This window comes from Somniosus microcephalus, chromosome 6 (assembly GCF_052327205.1).
Source record: "Somniosus microcephalus isolate GS21.2 chromosome 6, FLI_Smic_1.0, whole genome shotgun sequence".
In the NCBI taxonomy this organism is placed as follows: domain Eukaryota; kingdom Metazoa; phylum Chordata; class Chondrichthyes; order Squaliformes; family Somniosidae; genus Somniosus; species Somniosus microcephalus.
In genome coordinates, this window is record NC_140992.1 from 44,684,410 (window position 1) to 44,705,274 (window position 20,865).

General features: G+C 41.2%; 1 protein-coding gene across 2 annotated transcripts in view; it reads right to left on the bottom strand.

Annotated features, from left to right (window-relative positions):
- ccdc39 (coiled-coil domain 39 molecular ruler complex subunit) overlaps window positions 1–20,865 on the bottom strand; it is a 102,131-nt gene that overhangs the window by 31,430 nt on the left and 49,836 nt on the right. For both annotated transcript variants that reach the window (XM_085990127.1, XM_085990126.1), the window contains exons 10-13: window positions 18,404–18,598; window positions 14,354–14,518; window positions 11,664–11,801; window positions 4,678–4,886 (exon numbers count right to left, since the gene is read on the bottom strand). In XM_085990127.1, the coding sequence (XP_085846253.1) occupies window positions 4,678–4,886; window positions 11,664–11,801; window positions 14,354–14,518; window positions 18,404–18,598 (707 nt within the window). The remainder of the gene's footprint in view (window positions 1–4,677; window positions 4,887–11,663; window positions 11,802–14,353; window positions 14,519–18,403; window positions 18,599–20,865) is intronic.

Sequence of the window (20,865 nt, forward strand, 5' to 3'; positions counted from 1 at the left end):
GACCACGTTCGATCAGCTCCGATGGATGGGTCACATCGTCCGCATGCCCAATACGAGACTCCCAAAACAAGCGCACGACTCGGAGCTTTGACACGGCAAGAGAGCCCCAGGTGGGCAGAGGAAACGCTTCAAGGACTCCCTCAAAGCCTCCTTGAAAAAGTGTAACATCCCCACCGACACCTGGGACTCTGTAATGAAATCTGTTTGTCTTGCCTGTATTCGTTTTGCACTCATGTATATTACCCTCCCCCACATGGTGTATAGTTTCACTTCCTCTTTCCTGACTAACCTGGAAGGTTCCAGGTCTTGGCTCTTGGCTCCGCCCCTGACTTCTCTTACTTAAAGATCCCAGGATCTGTATGACTCATTCCTGTGAGCCAGTCGGTGTGTTGAGATGTTAGCTCTGATCTTAGTGATTAAAAGCCAACTTGTTAAAGTCTATAACTTCTAGTTTTGTGGTTATTGAAGGCACATCAGACTCCCTGGCCCAAGACCGCACAAAGTGGAGGAGAAGCATCCGGGAAGGCGTGCTAAGAAGAGAAGGTTTGAACCTTTCAGCAACTTTTTATTGCAAATTTGTATTTTTCCCACTTAGTTTCCCAGCAGATTCAGGAAAATTCCAGTCTCTGAACTGGCTGACTTTCCAAGTTCTCAGACAATGAATTAAACAGATATTGCAGTAATAAAACTACTCATGTCAAAAGTAGTAGTATTATTGTAAAACCACCATAATCTCTTGGCCCGGAATTTGCGGTTGGAGGCACAAGAGGCCAGAATTGGAAGAGCACAGACATCTCGAAGGCTTGTAGGGCTGCAGAAGGCTACAGAGATAGGGAGGTGCGAAACAATGGAGGGATTTGAGAACAAGGATGAGGATTTTAAAATTGATGCATTGTCGAACCAGGAGCCAATGAAGGTCAGGAAGCACAGGGGTAATGGGTGAACAAGATTTGGAGCGAGTTAAGATATGGGCAGCAGAGTATTGGATGAGTACAAGTTTATGTAGGATGTAAGTTGGGAGATGCCAGGAGAGCATTGGAATAGTCAAGTCTAGAGGTAATAAAGGTGTGGATGAGGGTTTCAGCAGTAGATGAGCTGAGGCAGGGTCGGAGTCGAGCGATGTTACAGAGGGGAAAGTAGGCAGTATTGGTTATGGAGCGGATATGTGGTCGGAAACTCAAACACCACAGTTGTGAACGGTCTTGCTCAGCTTAAGAGAGTTGCCAGAGATGGAAATAGTGGTCAGGGAATGGAGTTTGTGGCAGGGACCAAAGACAATGGCTTCAGTCTTCCCAATATGAAGATGAGGGGTATACCAGGGGAACGATTTGGGTGAGGGAGAGTAATAGTTCTAATGGGGACGAGGGCATTAAAGGTGGTGGAGAGGGTGTGATTTAGCAAATCGGTAGTTGCAGAAATGTTATGATGAATTGTAGGCCAAAGGCTAGATAGTTTGAAATTTGAAAGTGCAGTGCTAAGTGACTTGAGGGAGAATTTTTTCCAGGGGCGGACACAGAAAGAAGTGGGGTTGGGAGGGGGAAGGGGAATATGGGTAGAGAGCGATACAAGGGAATGATCAGAGATTGCCTTGTCAGTGATAGTACGGATGGGAATGGCAAGGCCATGTGAGATGACAAGATAGAAGGGGTATGTGAGGAGGAGAGTTTATATGGAGGGAGAGGTTTCGGGTGGAAAGGAGGGCAGTAAAGTCAGAGGAGAGAGAGCAAGAAGAGTTGAGATGGAGGTTGAAATCACCGAAGATGAGAAGTCGCTCAGTGCAGAGGCTGAGGGAGGAAAGCAGAGAAGATATCTCAGTGAGAAACTTGGAATGATACTTCGGTGGGTGGAACAACGAGAGGCATGAAGGGTGGAACAAGGTGCAATGCTCAAAGGAGAAGTTGCCAGAGGAGTAGGGAGACAGACCTAGTTGTGATTTAGAGGTAAGGGTTACACCACCACGGCAACAGTTTGAGCGGGGCAAGTGCTGGAAAGTATAGACAGGCGGGGGAAGCTTCATTAAAGGGGAAAGGTGTCATCATCCCTCAGTCATGTCTCCGTCAAGGCCATGATGTCAATGTGATCAACCACAACAAGCTCATGGATGGCAAGGGCTTTATTCACAAGTGAACGTACATTCTGGAGGGAGATGTGGAGAGGAGCGATGATGGCCGATCCACTAGCAGAGTCTACAGGGTCAGAGCTGGGATCCATGCGAGGAACGGGCAAGAGGTTGGCAAGATTAGCTGCCGGCAGGCGCACAGGGCGGGAAGGCGGGGAGAGAATAGGATGGGGCGATTGGGGTTGCTGCTCGTTAGGAGGCATCGATGAGTGCCTCAGTGGGCCTTTCAGAGGATGCCAAGAGAGGCACAGAGGAAAGCTGTTGGATTATTTAAGTGGGAGTCAAGCTTGGGATGACGGCATGAGAGCAGGAAAGACAGAGAGTGCTGAAGAATTAGGGTTTGTGAAGGTAGTGTTATGTTCATAAATAAATAGACGTTTTCATTATGAACAGCTAGCTTGAGCTAGTCATTTATTCAGCCATGTGGACTAGTGTACAAGCATCCATCTTGACTACCGCCTTGTGGGTAGCCCCACTACTAAACATACAGCTCCACCTAGTGTACCATTCTAGAATGACATGTTACTGATCATTACAGGTAGAGTACCTGAGGGTGGCAACTAATTAAGAGTTCATGCCCAGATCACCCTACACTTTACTTCCTGGTCTTGTATTTCTGTGCATCCAGAGTGTGATTTAATCCAATTTAACCCTTACCGTTATCATAGCCTACCATACCTATATGCTATTGACCATTCTACCTCGCCTGCTGATCCTTACATGGGGATTGGCCAGTAGAACTTCCAATCAAATTGACCACCTCCCCTCTGGTGGGGATTCCTGGAAGCTAGCTCCTCGAATGAATTGGTCATCTGAACATAATCGGTGAAGATGGTCGACTGGAACATTTAAATTCACTCCAATTATCTCAAGTAGAAGTGGTAGGTGAGAGATACCATTTCGCAAACTGGTCCATCCAGCTCTAATACAATTCCCCCCCTCCCCGCCCCCCCCTCCCCCCCCTCCCCCCAGCACTCTTTGTCTTTCCTACTCTTAGGCTTGACTCCCACTTAAATAATCCTACAGCTTTCCTCTGTGCCTCTCTTGGCATTCTGTGAATCTAATGCCTCGTGAGGTAAGCTTGACTTAATATAACATGTCAAGGCCCTTCCATTGTTAACTAGCTAGAAATTCCAAAACGTGACCTAAAGACTGAATCATTATGCCATATAGTGCACGGTGTATTATTCTGCTGCTCAGCAAGAGCTGTGTTCAACCTGGCCTGTGCCTTTAAGAAAGCAAAGTTTAGCACATGCCGAGCTGAATTAGAGGCTAATTATAGGTAAGGGTATTAAAGGTTATGGAACCAAGGCAGGTAGATGGAGTTAAATCATGATCTAATTGAATAGCGGAACAGGCTTGAGGGGCAGAATGCCCTACTCTTTTCTATGTTCATACATTTCCAGTTAAATTGGAGGCTAATTACCGTTACTGAGGGAAGATTGGATCAGAGGAAGAATCAGAAAAGAAAACACAGAAAGAGAGAAACAGAAGAGGACACTGGGAGAATCAGAAAGGACAGGCAAAAAGAGAGAAAAAATAAGATAGCCACAAATAAAGAATTCAGGAGAAACATCTTCACCCGGAGAGTGGTTAGAATGTGTAACGCGCTACCACATGGAGTAGTTGAGATGACTAGCACATGAGGGAGAAATTAATAGAAGATTATGCTGATATGGTGAGATGAAGTAAGGTGGGGGGAGACTCGTGTGGAGCCTAAACACCGGCACAGACAAGATGGGCCAAATGGCCTGTTTCTGTGCTGTAAGTTCTTTGTAACCTTTCAACTTTGAAACCCTCACTTCATCTTTGGGGTTTTAAAAATGATTATTTTAAGTAACAGATGTATTTATTTTTTCAGCGTGTAATCCTGGTTGCCAGTATTTATTCAGAAAGAACTTGCATCAAGCTGAATTATTACATGTATGAAGACTTGTATTATAGCTCTATTTATTAAGGATTCTTATCAAAGTGTCAGTGTCTCTCCTGAAATTAAGAGGGTCAGCTGGGATAAGGAGAAAATTAGTTATAATGAGGGTTGATAATTTCTGACTTCAACAGGCAGGATAGAGTAATAAATAATTGCATTTTCAAAGATTTTGGGCCATGATCAGGCTTTCTAAAGACTAAATATGAACAAATTATGAATTTGTCAAGTACATCTCAGCTCATTCAATGATTAATTCAATCATTCAGCAGGTGAAATAATCTTTTGGAATGTGTCGCAGTCTGAGGTAAAATTAGGCCATCAAATGACAACACTCACTTAGTTGAGCATGGACAACAAATAACTAAGCAATATATTATGTCCGAGTCTGGATTATGTGTTGAGAGGCAATGACTAAATTTGAAGTTATAATAGGAGTGAACTGGGTGCATTGTAATTGCTGTATTCAAATCAGGTACACAACACAATCTCTTCTAAGTACATTTCAAACTACTTAATAGGTATGCACATAATAGAACAAATATGTGTTATTGTATTTATAACTAAAAGATAAATGCTGCTGATAAAATTATGAATTGAATGTATGATGTAAATTTGAGAGACGACCTACCTAATACCTTGCTGTTCCTGCTCAATGTGCTTGATCTGCATTTGCAGTACATCCATGTGAATTTTGATTTCTTCAATCCTCTCTTTCATTGCTGTCTCAAGCTGCATTTTTCGTTTCTCCAAAGACAGCACATCATCTGCTTTGTTGTGGAGCATGTCCCGTAGACGCTTGACCTCTAGCTTTAAAAGGTTATCTTCAATCATTAAATCCTAAAGGATGAGTAGAAAAGTCAGTATTGTTGTGAATTGCACTTTAAAATTAATTGTTACATTAGTGAAGAATTAATCATGAACAGTCATAGCCAAATCCATCTACCAATGCCAATGCAGGGATACATCGGATGGTGTCAACCCACAAGGTATTTGCTTTCCCTCGGTATAAAAGACAAGCATTAGCACAGCAGTTTGTTTTTGACCAATAACATAAAAAACTAATAATTCATACATGAGCTCCCTGCAAGGCGTAAGGAGATAGTCATGGGCAGGGGTAATGAAGAAGAATCTACATGGTAGGTACTCTATCGTTCTCATTCTCCATCCTCCACACTCAACTTGATGTTAACCCAGTACAGTAATACCTGGGACCAGGTGGGGGGGGGGGGGCGGGGAAGAGGTGGGGGGGCAAAGAGGTCCTAGCTATCAGTGTGGCTGTTCCAAAGGCATTATCATCCACTGCTATGTCCAAGCTGTAATGTTTGTTAAATATATGGGGTGGCTTTAATTATACGGTCAATGGATATCTGTATTAAGGATGCTCAAGAAGCAGTAATAGTATGAGTGGAATAACCTTTTATTTTTGAGGTTTCTTGACAGAGGTGGTAACAATGGAGAATGCACTCCACTATCCATTTTGAAAGGTTTGTTGAGAAACTTGCCTTCCTAGGGCCTTGGGACACTGTGATAAATAGCTGTCATAGCTAGGAAAATGTTTTTTTAATATTCATTCTTGGGATGTGGGTATTGCTGGCATACATTTATTGCTCATCCCTAGTTGCCCCTAGATGGTGGTCAGCATTCTTCTCGAACCTCTGCTGTCTGTGTGGTGAAGGTGTTCCCACAATGCTGTCAGGTAGGGTGTTCCATGATTTTGACTCTGTAACAATGAAGGAACGGCGAGTTACAGAAGTTCATCCTGTAGATAGTAAATACTGCAACTGTACATCGATGGTGGAGGAAGTGACTGTTTAAGCCAGTGGCTGGGGTGCCGATCAAGGAGACTGCTTTGTACCAGAAATAAGAGACAGCATCAATTAAAGAAAATATAGGATATAGGAAAAGGAGTAGGCCATTCAGCTCCTTGAGCCTGCTCCGCCATTCAATTCGATCGTGGCTGTTCTGTAACGCAACTCCATTTACCCGCCTTAGCTCCATATTCCTTGATACTCTTACCTAACAAAATCTATCAATCCCAGTCTTGAAAGCTCCAATTATACCAGCATCTAGCCTTTTGGAGGAAGGGAATTCCAGATTTCTACTACCGTTTATGTCAAAATGTGCTTCTTGATTTGCCTCCTAAATGTCTTGGCTCTAACGGTAAGATTTTGTGCCCTCACTCTTGATTCCCCCACCAAGGGAAATAGTTTCTCGATCAACCCTATTGAATCCTTTTAACATTTTAAACACTTCGATCAGATCACCCCTCAATCGTCTATGCTCAAGGGGATACAAGCTAATTTCATGCAACCTGTCCTCATATTTTAACCCTCTCAACTTAGGTACCATTCAGCTGCACCCCCTCCAAGGCCAATACATCCTTCCTGAGATGTGGTGTCCAAAACTGAACGCAGTACTCCAGATGGGATCTAACCAAGGCTCTATGCAACTGAAACATAACTTCCTGCCCTCTGTAATCCAGCCCCCTTGAGCCAAGATTCCATTAGCCTTTTTGATTGCTTTTTGTACCTGTCTGCTAGCTTTATTACTGGAACTTAATTTTCACATAGATTGGGAGATGCAAAATAGTTCAAGTCTTAAAGGCAATGACATTCTAGAGTATATCCAGGAAAGTTTTCTGAAAAAATGGGCCGTATTTTGCGACCCCTATGGGTGCGTACGAGGTGTGTACACACCCATAGGAGCCGTGTAAGTGCAGAGTTTAGGCATGCGAAGCGCATGCGCTAAAACCCGGCACTTGCGATCTGTCAGATCACATGCATGCCCGGGAGAAGGGCCTCCGTGGGTGGAGGGTTGCGCTTTTTGCACGACTTCCGCCTGCTGAAAGCCTTTAAAAATCTTACACCTGGTAAAAGAAGGCGTAAGGCCTGCTTTTACCAGCATAAGAGTTTTAAAAAAATAGAAAAATAAAATGTTATCACTAATTTATAATTTTAAAATACTTTTTAAAAAAGGTAAGTTTATTTTTAGCCCTGTAAAAAACTTTTTTTTATCAAAAATTAAATTTTTGTTTAAAATATTTAATGTAATTTTAATTCATTTTAAATATGTAATTAAAAAAATTATTTAATGTTTTACTGTGTTTTTAAATGTGATCCCCATTCATACTTTTGACAGTAACGTGCTGTACATATCAGTGTTGTTACCACATGCTCAATACAGATAGCCATTGCTCCATGACGTCACTCGTGGGAGATGGCTAATATAACAGTATTGATTCCTCCACGTTCCATGTGATGCAAGGAGGCAAGTCAAATCAAATTGGCCATGGTAGCCTTGAGGAGGAGTTCATAGAGTGTATTCGGGATGGTTTCCTAGAATAGTATGTAATGGAACCAACCAGGGAGCAGGCTATCTTGGATCTGGTACCGTGTAATGAGACAGAATTAATAAATGATCTCCTAGTAAAGGATCCTCTAGGAAAGAGTGATCATAACATGGTTGAATTTCAAATTCAGTTGGAGGGTGAGAAAGTTGTATCTCAAACTAGTGTCCTGATCTTAAACAAAGGCAATTACAATGGCATGAGGGCAGAACTGGCTAAAGTGGACTGGAAAAATAAATTAAAAGGTAAGACAGTTGAAATGCAATGGCGGACATTTAAGGAGATATTTTATAACTCTCAACAAAAATATATTCCAGTGAGAAAGAAAGATTTTAAGAGAAAGGAGCACTATCCGTGGCTAACTAAGGAAGTAAAGGATGGTATCAAATTGAAAACAAAGGCATACAATGTTGCTAAGATTGGTGGGAGGCCAGAGGATTGGGAATTTTTTTAAAAAACAGCAAAGGATGACTAAAAAAAAAGAGAAGATGAATTATGGGAGTTAACGGGTAAGAAATATTAAAACAGAAAGTAAGAGCTTCTACAGGTATATAAAAAAGAGAGTAGCTAAAGTAAACGCTGGTCCCTTAGAGGATGAGAATGGGGAATTAATAATGGGGAACAGGGAAATGGCAGAGACGCTGAACAAATGTTTTGTTATCTGTCTTCACGATAGAAGACACTAACAACATCCCAATAATGGACAATCAAGGGGCCATAGAGAGGAGGGAACTAAAGATAATCACTATCACTAAAGAAAAAGTACTTGGTAAAATAATGGGACTAAAAGACGACAAGTCCCCTGGACCAGATGGCCTGCACCCAGGGTCTTAAAAGAAGTGGCTGCAGAGATAGTGGATGCATTGGTTGCAATATACCTGTACCAAAATTCCCTGGACTCGGAGAGGTCCCAGTGGATTGGAAAACCGCATATGTAACACCCCTATTTAAGAAAGGAAGGAGACAGAAAGCAGGAAACTATAGACCAGTTAGCCTAACATCTGTCATTGGGAAAATGCTGGAGTCCTTCATTAAGGAAGCAGTAGCAGGGCATTTGGAAAATCATAATGCAGTCAAGCAGAGTCAGCATTGTTTTATGAAAGGGAAGTCATGTTTAACAAATTTGCTGGCGTTCTTTGAGGATGTAACGAGCAGGGTGGATAAGGGTGAGCCAGTGGATGTGGTGTATTTGGATTTCCAGAAGGCATTCGATAAAGTGCCACATAAAAGGTTACTGCATAAGGTAAGAGCTCTGAGTTGGGAAAATATATTAGCATGGATAGAGAATTGGCTAACTAACAGAAAGCAGAGAGTTGGGATAAATGGGTCATTTTCCAGTTGGCAAACGGTAACTAGTGGGGTGAAACAGGGATCGGTGCTGGGGCCTCAACTATTTACAATCTATATTAATGACTTGGATTAAGGGACCGAGTGTAATGTAGCCAAGTTTACGGATGATACAAAGATGGGTGCGGAAGCAAGTTGTGCAGAGGACTCAAAGAATCTGCAAAGGGATATAGACAGGCTAAGTGAGTGGGCAAACATTTGGCAGATGGAGTATAATGTGGGAAAGTGCGAGGTTATCCATTTTGGCAGGAAAAATAAAAAAGCAAATTATTATTTAAATGGAGAGAGATTACAAAATGCTACAGTTCAGAGGGACCTGGGGGTCCTTGTGCATGAAACTCAAAAAGTTAGCATGCAGGTGCAGCAAGTAATCAAAAAGGCAAATGAAATGTTGGCCTTTATTGCAAGGGGGTTGGAGTATAAAAGCAGGGAAGTCCTGCTACAACTGTACAGGGTATTGGTGAGACCACACCTTGAGTACTGCGTACAGTTTTGGTCTCCTTATTTAAGGAAGGATATACTTGCATTGGAGGCAGTTCAGAGACGATTCACACGGTTGATTCCTGAGATGAGGGGGTTGACTTATGAAGAAAGGTTGAGCAGATTGGGCCTATACTCATTGGAATTCAGAAGAACGAGAGGTGATCTTATTGAAACATATAAGATACTGAGGGGGCTCGACATGGTAGATGCAGAGAGGATGTTTCCCCTCGTGGTGAAATCTAGAACTCGAGCATAGTTTTAGAATAAAGGGTCACCCTTTTACAACTGAGATGAGGAGGAATTTCTTCCGAGGGTCGTAAATCTGTGGAGTTCTCTGCCCCAGAGAGCCGTGGAGGCTGGGTCATTAAATACATTTAAGGTGGAGATAGACAGATTTTTACAAGATAAGGGAGTGAATGAAGGGTTATAGGGAGCGATCAGGGAAGTGGCTTTGAGCCCAAGATCAGCCATGATCTTATAGAATGGCAGAGCAGGCTCGAGGGGCCAAGTGGCCTATTCCTGCTCCTATTTCTTATGTTCTTATGTTAAGTCAGTACTGTACTGTACCAAGCTTAATTTCAAAGCAGTCTCACAAAGATCTGTTTCCGTATACAACTCTGTAAGGCCATCCAATATTTTGGGCCTTCACCGTGCACCAGTTTGCCCCTTACTAACCACCACCAATGGTCAACCTGTGCTTCCTCTACATTAATACCTCCTTCAGTGCATGTATTTGTGCTGGTGCCTGCTTCCAGTAGGGGTGGTGACACTCAATGTTCTCGTAAGTACTGCTCTTTAGGTGTGGCTATTGGTCCCCTCAGTTTCTTTGCTTTGTGAAGAGAGCATTTGGTACACTATGGCCCGTAGTTTCCGATCCCTACGGGTGTGTACAAGCTGTGTACACACCCTTAGGGACCTCGCAAGTGACGGTTTCAGGCATGCGAAGCGCATGCGCTGAAAACCGGCAATACCGATCTGTCAAGAAAAGTGATGGCACATGCGAGGATCACAATATCCAGTTCATATAACAAGGGAGGGGTCTCATTTTTACAACCCCCCCGCCAATGTTCCCATTAAGCTGCACAGCTGTCTGGAGCACCTGTGCAGTCGGCGCACCAGATTTTAAATAGAAAAAAAACGCGCATGCACGGGAATTTGAATGGGCCGTGCAACCCGTTAAAGGGGTCACGCACCCAAAAAAAAGTTCAAATGGACTTTGCCGCCCGCCCCACCCAGTTATGTTATTCTACATCTGGATATTGAGCAGTGAAGATAAACTTCTGACTGTGAGGGATGTGGGTTTGCTCACAGGAGAGACTGGTGATGCTAACTCAAGAGACTATTTGAGGGAGACCCAAAAGTTATAACAGCATGTATAATGTAATTCCAATAAGCCTGCTATTTCTACTTCTGATACCTTGCTTGTTTAATTCTTAGCGTTTCTCAGTATAACATTTCTTGTGTATAACTTTTACAACTACAATGTTCTTTCATGCATAGATGTACTCATCTTTAATTTGTACAGTACATCTTATTTTGGATCTCCTTCCAGGTTCTCAGAACAATGAAGACAATGTTGATGCTGTTGGTCTTATATTGCTACATTTCACACTTTCTTTGCATGATAGAGGCTGTACTCTCCCACCAAAAAGGTACTCATGTCACTCCTCCTCTGTGGCCCTGTCCAGATTTCTTCTCAAATTACTGTGCTTATCAGCACCAGCAGGGCCTTGATGTTAAAACAACCTTTCCCTCCTGGCATTTAGCCATTTTCTCCAATAACTGCACACTTCACAGCATTACCATAATTTTTGACATTTATAATGGTTAAGTGGCTCTTTAGCTGCTTGACAAGAGTGAAAGGACTATTATTACTGGTGCATCATGATTGGCTGCTAATTAAATTGCACTTTTGGAAGCCACGTAGTTCCACAATTTCACTAAAGTTTCAATGATTTTGGCAAAAAATATGCTTTTCTGATGTCCGTGAAACAGGATGTCAGGCTGTAGGTTTCTTTTTTCCTCATGTGCCTGAAAATTAGGGTCAATCTGGTCCCAGGCCTGCATTAATGCTGACATTGATCTGGTTGCTATGAGGTGCAAAAGAAATCCTGGGTAACTCTGATTTTTTCTAGTCTTTGTTCAATGCCCTCTTCAGATAGCATAACCAAAATCAGAAATTCTCTTTGCTGGCAAACCAGAAGCATGCTCCGTGTCATCTCATCCTGTGGCACAATGCTAAACAAATGTATCTCTCTCTGATCTTTAAAAAATAAATAAAATTACAGTGTATGCTGAGAGAGCTGCATCTCTCCCAGTGCTCTGTGATGAACAGCGTTTGTTAGATTTTTGAGGGTTGCTAAAGGGTGCACCGAGTTCTTCACTTGACCCACTAATGTAACTGTGTGAACCAATATTTTTGCCCATTCTTATCCTACTTGTTCAGCAAGTTTGTTCTTTTTTAGCTCCTTTTCTCCAGTATCAATGTGAAGATGGATGTCGTCTATTTTGCTGGTCAAATCAGTTTTCTCCTCCCTGCACTTGTCCAGATCTCTCCTCAAATGATGACTATCATTCTGCAGGGTGGGAAACAAATTGTAAACTGATGAGAGGACTGTTTCCCGTGTAATCCACACAGTGCAAGATGATATTTGTACAAACTGCGACATTTTAATTTTCAGATACTGCACCAAATGCAATCCTTAAACTTTTGACTTTTAAAATGCTGCATGAAATATTTCTGCCATGAAATCTGGAAAAAATGATTTTTTTAAAATACTTGCTAAAGTTGATAATTAAAGACATGGCAACCATTTTAATTAAAGAAAGCCTGGTTATCTGCAACTTGCGCCTCCCCAACAAAGTAATTAACAAGCAAGCTTTACTGCAAATTTGTTAATTTTTATTTTTGTAATTGTATCTGACAGCGATACCTGGAGAGATTCAGTTATGGATGGTCAGAGGAGAAAGCAAGATGAGGATAATTCAGCAGCGACATTAAGCTGGTGAAAATATTGGTGCCTTTCCTTCACCTATGTCTCTGGACCTCTACAAATGGTACATCCAGCTGTAGGATGTCACCAGATCTGCCATTCATCATTATTTCCTCTCTTCTTGCTATCCAATGAAGAAAAGGAAAGGAATGTTATTCAGAGATTGGTCTATCACAATATGTATAGAGCAAGTGAAAGGGTTCTGTTTTCTCTTGCCAAAGGAGAAAACGATATTTCCTTCCAAAGGAGAAATGCTCAGCTTCTATTTGCCTACTGTCCAAGGTGGTATATTTGAAGTCAGGAACTCAATTTGTGGGAAATTGTGGGTACGAATACATGTCCCATAATTACTTGGTGTTGCAGCATTAATGAAAATGGCCTTTACGCAATACATTGGGATTGTGGGCAGTTGACAAAAAGCTAGTGATAAACACTGGTGTAAGGAAAGTATATCTGTACAAGGTACTGCCTCACATTTAGAAAATAAAAATTGAAGATATCTCCAAATTGAAATAATATCTTCCTTTTAATTGTGTATTTCCCTCTAATGGAAGCCAATGATTTCTATCTCTGCTTTTTGACATGGTTTATTGGGCAGCCCCCATACACCCTGGAACAGCTCTATTCAAAAAAAAAAATCATTCTCGGACAAGGCCAGCATTTATTGCCCATCCCTAGATACCCTGAGAAGGTGGTGGTGGGCCTTCCTTTTGAACCACTGCAGTCTGATTGTTATTTTTTTGTAACGGTTTGATACAACTCAGTGGTTTGCTGAGCCACTTCAGATGACAGTTAAGAGTCAACTACACTAGTGTGGGACTGGAGTCACATTTAAGCCAGACAGCAGATTTTCTTCCCTAAAGGACATTAGTGAACCAGTTGGGTTTTTATGACAGTCCGACAACTTCATGGTCACTTTTACTGATACCATTTTTTTATTTCCAGATTTTGTAAAATTAATTCTATTATTTCTAAGTCTGTGCAACAAACCCAAGGCTGATTTGGTGAAAACTGATAAAGGCTAAGTATACATGTTTTCTGGCTTACTGTAACATTAGTTTAATATAAATTTCACGATGTCAGCTGTGGCTCAGAGGTTGCACTGTTGCCTGAGTCGGAAGGTTATGGGTTCAAGTCCCAGTCCAGAGACTTGAGCACAAAATCTACGGTGACACTCCAGTCCAGTACTGAGGGAGTGCTGCACTGTTGGAGGTGCCATCTATTGAATGAGAGGGTCTACCCTCTCGGATGAACATAAAAAATCCCATGGCACTATTTCGACGAAGAGTAGAGAAGTTCTCCCCATTATCCTATCCAATATTTATTCCTTAACTAACATAATTAAAACAGATTATCTGGTCATTAGCACACTGCTGTTGTGGGAACTTGCTGTGCACAAAATTGCCTGCCACGTTTTACATTACAACAGCGATGACATTTTAAAAATACTGCATTGGCTGTAAAGTGCTTTGGGACGCCCTGAGCTTGTGAAAGGCGCTATATAAATGCTAATTCTTTTTTTAATTCTTAAAATAATTGAATTTGTATCGAAACACTGGATACTCATTTGATTCATAATATACATAGAGGGAGTTTCACCTCGGGAATCCTTTAAAATTAGCAGTTAAAAAGCTTTTTTCCCTTTTTTTATAGTTTAAGCTGTTACTTGATGACATTACGATAGGAACTAACTTGGAACTTATTCAACCCATCATTATAAGGAGATTACTTAATCATGGCGATACAGCCATTAACCAAGGCTGCTTTATTTTCAGCTTGATATGTTCATTCAGTAACTCTTCCAAACCAGTTTTCAGAATGATGCAATCTGCAGTTATGGTTTAAACCATTACCTTTTTATTAAACATTCAAATAATATTGACAAGGTGTTCAGCATAGTCTTGTGTTACATTCCATGTATGTTTAAATCTATATTTTACTGTATAGCACTACTTATCTATGCTTGCCAAGTGACTCAATATTCGAATTAAGGTGTCATTTATTGAAAACGGCACTACTTAAAATTAGAAACATTTTTGAAAAGAGGAACAAGATCAAAATACTCAGGAAAAACACTGAAAGAGTTAAGGTTGACAAAATGGGTTGTTTATGATGAACAAGCACAGATTAATTACCTGAAGTTTCTTAAGCTGTGCATTCAATAGGTTCGCTATGCTTTTCTTCTCTTCCAAGTTTTTTGTGAGTTCTGCCACCTTATCCCCCAGCAGCTCTTTTTCATTACTGTTCACGTTTCCTTCTAACTTAGCCAACCTTCGCTCTAGCTGCTGGATCTGAAAATCCTATCAACAGAAAAGGAATATTTCATCAACCAGTCAAGCATCATGGATTTTTTTTCTACAAAAAAGACATTCTGTTTTAAGGCATAAACATTCCTAGAATTTGAGGCCAGCCTTCGAATTAATTTCAAAATGGTCTATGTGGCAGCCAGATATATACTGTATGATGATTCACTTGCGCTATTTGACATTTCACGGGAAATAAAAATAAAAGATTAATCACAATCTTTTATGTTAACTTATACATAAGAAGATGAGGGAGAATGTCACTGTTGTGGAATGGAACATTTTTCTGCTTTTTATATCAACATCAAGCAACACAATGTCAAGTAAGGCATAGATTACAAGCAAGGTATTTGAACATAAGAATTAGGAGCAGGAGTAGGCCATATGGCCCCGCGAGCCTTCTCCGCTATTCAATAAGATCATGGCTGATCTTTGACCTCAACTCCACTTTCCCATCCGATCTCCATTTCCCTTGATTCCCCTAGAGTCCAAACATCGAGCTATCTCAGCCTTGAAAATACTCAACGACTGAGCATCCACAGCACTTTGGGGTAGAGAATTCCAAAGAATCACAACCCTCTGAGTGAAGAAATTCCTCCTCATCTCAGTCTTAAATGGTTGACCCCCTTATCCTGAGACTATGCCCCTAGTTCTGGACTCTCCAGCCAGGGGAAATAACCTCTCAGCATCTACCCTGTCAATCCCCCTCAGAATCTTATGTTTCAATGAGATCACCTCTCATTCTTCTAAACTCCAGAGAGTATAGGCCCATTCTACTCAATTTCTCATCATAAGACAAACCTCTCATCCCAGGAATCAATCTAGTGAACCTTCGTTGCACCATTTCCAAGGCAAATATATCCTTCCTCAGATAAGGAGACCAAAACTGTGCAAAGTACTCCAGGTGTGGTCTCACCAAAGCCCATACAATTGTAGCAAGACTTCTTTTCTCTTGTTCTCCAACCCCCTTGCAATAAAGGCCAACATGCCATTTCCCTTTCTAATTGCTTGCCATCCCTGTAATTCAATCAACATTCTCGGAGTTTAAAACCAGCTGCATTAAAAATCAAGTCCCCAGCCTGAGTCAATACAAATGTTGCAAAGTTTTGTTTCAGTTGTCTCCAAGGCTACAGGCTTGATATAGGAGCCAAGCCACATTGAAACAAAAAGATACTATATGATTTTCTCAATTATCTGACTTTTACATTTGAATTTAACTGGCAGTTATTCAAGTGTAAGTATTTAAGATTGAACACTGTTCAGAATCATTGGGGTAGAAATTGGTGTGCGTTGCGCCCGTTTTTCAGACGTAAAATGGGTGCAACAGTGACAAATTTAGCAGTGGGACACAATGTTCCCTTTAAGCTGCACAACCGCACAACGCTCTGAAACTCCTGCGCAGTCGGCTCACTGGCTTTTAAATGGGGAAAATTGCACATGTGTGGTATTTTGAATGGGCCTCGCAGACCCCCCCAAAAATTAAAGGGAACATTGGTGGGACGGCCCATGCCCAATCTGCGCATGTATTCGGGCCAATCATCAGCCCGTTTTTCAGGCGTCCCTGGTGGCCGCCTCAAACAGATGTTCGGCCCCTTACATATGTAAATGAGGAACCTAACCCCTGTTTTAGGTCCCCTTGCCGAACTTGCTTACGATGAGCGGAGGAGGAGCTGGGCCTGTTCCGCTCAAGATTCTTCAGTGGCTCCTGCGGCTGTTAACGAAAGGTGTTTTTAAAAAAAAAAATCAGAAATTGTTGCTGTGGAACCTAGAGTAGCAGAAGTGCTCCACCAACTCCAAAGCACTCTTAATCACCTCGAGGAACAGCACCTCATCTTTCGATTAGGCACTTTATAGCCTTCTGGGCTCAACATCGAGTTCAACAATTTCAGACCATAATCTCTACCTGTTTTTTCAGATGGCAGCTGTTGATGATTCTGCCATTCCCATTTGCACCTCTTCTAGACCCATCTTTTGTTTCTTTACTTGTCCCATTACAATCTCCTTTTGCTTTGTATAATCATAACTTTTATCATTTTATCACTCCTGCATCCACCCTATCACAGATCTTCCCTTTTGTTCTTTCCTCCCCTCGCCCCTTTCCCTGCCCCTGCACCTGCTTAAAATCTGTTACATCTCTAGCTTTTTCCAGTTCTGACAAAATCGACCTGAAACGTTAACTTTGTTTCTCTCTTCACAGATGCTACCTGACCTGCTGAGTATTTCCAGCATTTTCTGTTTTTATTTCTACCTCACGGAGTCTGTTTGGAACTTTCAAAGAGATAGGTCAGGCCAGTTAGCTCCCACAGTGGTAACACAATAAGGAAAGAATAATTAGCTATACAAAGTCAACATTAAAATAATAGTTTAGTATAAAGAATGCAATATTTATTATTTTCCTTTCAAGGAGCTAGTTTAGTATAATGTCGACTGTAAATTTAATGAATGATGTTGTTGTTTATTCACTGGATCATCTATTGTTCAACAAGCTTGCTTGGTAATTAAAGACTGAAGCAAGGTCCAATGCTGTGAAGCTCTGCTTTTTAAAGATATGAAAGAGATTCTGTGGAGGCACAGAATAGATCCATTTGCCAAAGAAATTTTAAAGAAAGTTTTGTAATCTTGGGCACGTTACTAAAACCTACTTAAATATTAGGGCCAATAAAGGTACTTTCAAAGCTATGGGGAGCTAAATACTCATCTGTGAGAATAACCTAACATGCAAAAGGTAATATATTTAGGATAAGGGTAGAAAAAAATGAAAAATACAACATCAAGATCTGAAAAATACAACATCAAGATCTCATAAATAAACCACTGACTGAAGGACTGAATGGTATAATGGATTACTACAATGGCCTTTCACTGTGGTGATCTGGATTTGAATTCAGGCCAGAATGATGGAATGAAAGTCTTCTCTGTCTGCTGGCTCCAAGGGCAACGTTGATCCAGTTCCGAGTGTATATGGGCCTAAAGTACAAAAATGTCCCCAGTTTGGCTCTAATTGACAATTTTACTCAAGAGGCCACAGGATTATTGGCGTGGGAAGTGGAAAAAAATGTCACAATGGGAGGGTGCTCTTCTAAGGTTGGGGCTTTTCACATTGCTGGGCGGAGTAGAGGGAGCTAACTCAATTAACAGTACTTGACTTTGGTACTGGATGACCCAAAGGGGAATGCATTCTGTTTTCAAGTTCTGACAACTTCACTATGATGAGCACAAAATTCACCAAGAAAATTACAAACTAAATGGAGCCTATGAAAACATCAGGTGGAAGTAAGTCATGTTGGTGTGTCACAATATTTTATTTTTGAAACTGCCAAAGCATTGAATTTTGGAACAACTTTTATATTTCTTCAAACAGATATTGGAGTTTATTTTGGTAAAAATAATAGAGGTAGATTATTCTTAGATTGTGGTAACATAGTTCCAGCTATGGTTTACTGGAGATATAAACTATCACACATCAGGCACAATTATTATGAATTGTATAAAATAAATTGTAACATTCCATTGGTCCAAGTTCTCTTTCCAATTATGCTTGCCCGTCATCTGTTTCCTAATCCCTTTATACTGTATGCTAAAATCATATGTGTTCCATACATTTTATTTTTGAATATTAATTGGTTAGGGTATCAAGTAGAACTTTCAATTGCAGATCTTTTCAACTACTGTAGAAGTGGGTTACTGTAATAGTTTTTTTATTCCAATTGAAATATGTAGGTCTATTTGTCCAAAACTGTAAACTGAGTCCTTTTTTAATATTGTTACACATACAAGTACATATACATGAAAACAGTTGTAACATTAATATCTGGTAGAAATATTTGTCAACAGTAACGCTATACAGCAAAGCAACATGGGTAACAATATTCCTGTTTTTACCTGACTGTAAATTACTTCTTGCTGCTTGATACCATCATGGTCAAGCTTGTCAATTTGGCTATTGAGGTTGCGGAGTGTTGCCTTATTTCCTGATATTTGGTTTGTAACTGTTCTCACCGCATCATTCATGGAGCATAACTCTTCGCTCTTCTTAAATTTCTGGTCTTTCAGGTACTTCATCTGATCCTCAAGTTCCTATTGATTAAAAAGTCAAAGATTGATACAAAAGAACAGATATTATCTATTGACATTTGCGGAATGACTCACTGCACTAACCAAATATAAACCGGTTCAAAAATTATGCTGGATTTTACAACACTAATCTGGCCAGACGTGGTTGATTCTTATTGGCCTTTGATGTGGTCTATCAAGCAACTCCGTTGCAACAATTGCTACAATGCAAGAAGGCAGCCCATCACCACCACCACATCAGAGTAATTAGGGACAGGTGACAATTCTGACCTTGCCACATTCTAAGAATAAATAATATTGCATGCCTCTCAAATTTGTCTATGAATTTCATCTTCAATTTCCTTTTCACTCTTCAGTAACGTGACCAATCCCTTGTTATTCCTCAACTCAATCCAAAGCTCACTTCCTTAGATAAATCTTTATGCTCCAGAGGTATGATATTGTCTCTGATTAATAGCATTATTCCTCCCTCTATCTTCCTGTCCTATTCCCACCTGAACGTTTTATACCCAGGAATATTTAATTCCCAATTCTAACCCAGCTGCAGCCATATTTCAGTTCAGTTTTGTTGTTGAGCCTTAGGTGAGGCTGACAAAGCTGTGTCTTTATTGCCCATCACTAGTTGCCTTGTGAAGGTGATAGTGGGCTTTCTCCTTAAATCACTGCAGTCCTTAGTAGAGAATTCAAAGTTTTGACCCAGCCACGATGAGGAAACAGTGGTATATTTCCAAATCAAAGTAATGTGTGACTTGGATGGGAACATGTAGTGATGGGATTCCCATGATATTCCTGCTTGTGTCCTTCTTGACAGTAGAGGTTGCAGCAGAGGAAGGTGCTGTCAAAATAACCATACTGCAGTGTATCTTGTAGATCATATGTATTGCAGCCACAGTGTGCCAGAGGCTGAGGGGATGGATATTGAAGCTAGTGGCCGGGGTACCGATCAAGTGAACTGCCCTGTCTTAGATGGTATTAAGCTTCCTGAATGTTGTTGCAGTTGCACCCATCCAGGGAAGTAGTGAGCTATCTTCTTGTGAGTCAAGCATGACTCCACCCACTGAAGGGTTTTCGCACAGACCGCAATTTAGGGCTCCTTGGTGCTCCTCGCCCCTACCCTATTAGTTTAAACCCTCCTCTACAGCTGCAGTTAACCTCCCTGAGAATATTGGCCTCAGCTTTGTTCAGGTATAGACTGTGCCCTCTGTCCTGTCCCAAAACTGGTCCCAATGCCCCAGGAATCTGATCCTTTCCCTCCTGAAGCATTTACCTGCCTAATCTGGCTGTTCCTATAATGGCCCTGAATTTGCGTTCGGAGGCTTCCTGCGGGAAAATGCCTCCGATCCGCAAATAAAATGTCCGCGTGCCTGGTGGTCCGGGCGGTATGGAGATTCGTGGTCCTGGGCATCTCCGGGTACCCGAGGGTAGAGGCCCACATATCCCAGGGGTGCACACGGTTTGCAAGCGCCCCTGGGATCACATGGGCTGGCCCAACGAATGAAAGGGAATCCCCATTCATGCTTATGGGAATTCCGTGTGTACGGAAACCCCATAAGCATGAATGGGAATACCCCCAAAAATACATCTATACATCAAATAAATTTTTTTAAATGACATTTAAAATTAATTAAATATTTAAAATAAATTTTGAAAAATAAATTTCAATGTTTTAAAGGGGCTAAAAATAAACTTATTGCACAGGTTTTTTAATGTATAAATGATAAAAATTTATGTTTTTTAAAAATCTTATGCTGGTAAAAGCAGGCCTTACGCCTGCTTTTACCAGGCTTAAGAATTTCACGGGCAAATAGCCCAACTCTCTGCCAGCGGATGCTCTTTTCCCAGGGATGTGCATGATCTATCAAGAAAATTCTTGACAGATCGCAAGTTCCGGGTTTTCATGCATGCGCTTCGCATGCCTAAACCCGGAACTTGCGCAGCCCTTACAGGCGCGACACGCCTCGTACGCACCCGTAGGGGCCACAAATTACATTCCCATGTGTAGCAAGTGGCAATTGTAGTAGTCCTGAGATTAATAACTTTGAGATTCTGCTTCTTATTCTACTTCCTAACTCCTGGAATCCTTTCTGCAGGTCCTGGATCCTGTTTCTTCCTTACATTGTTAATTCTAACTTGAATTGTAATATCCAGCTGATACCTCTCCTGCTCCAAGAGCTTCTGCACCTGTTCTATTATGTCCCTTACTGTAAAACCTGGAGAGCATTCAGGACTCACATTTGCATCAGAGAATCAACTGTCTACTCTCACTACCA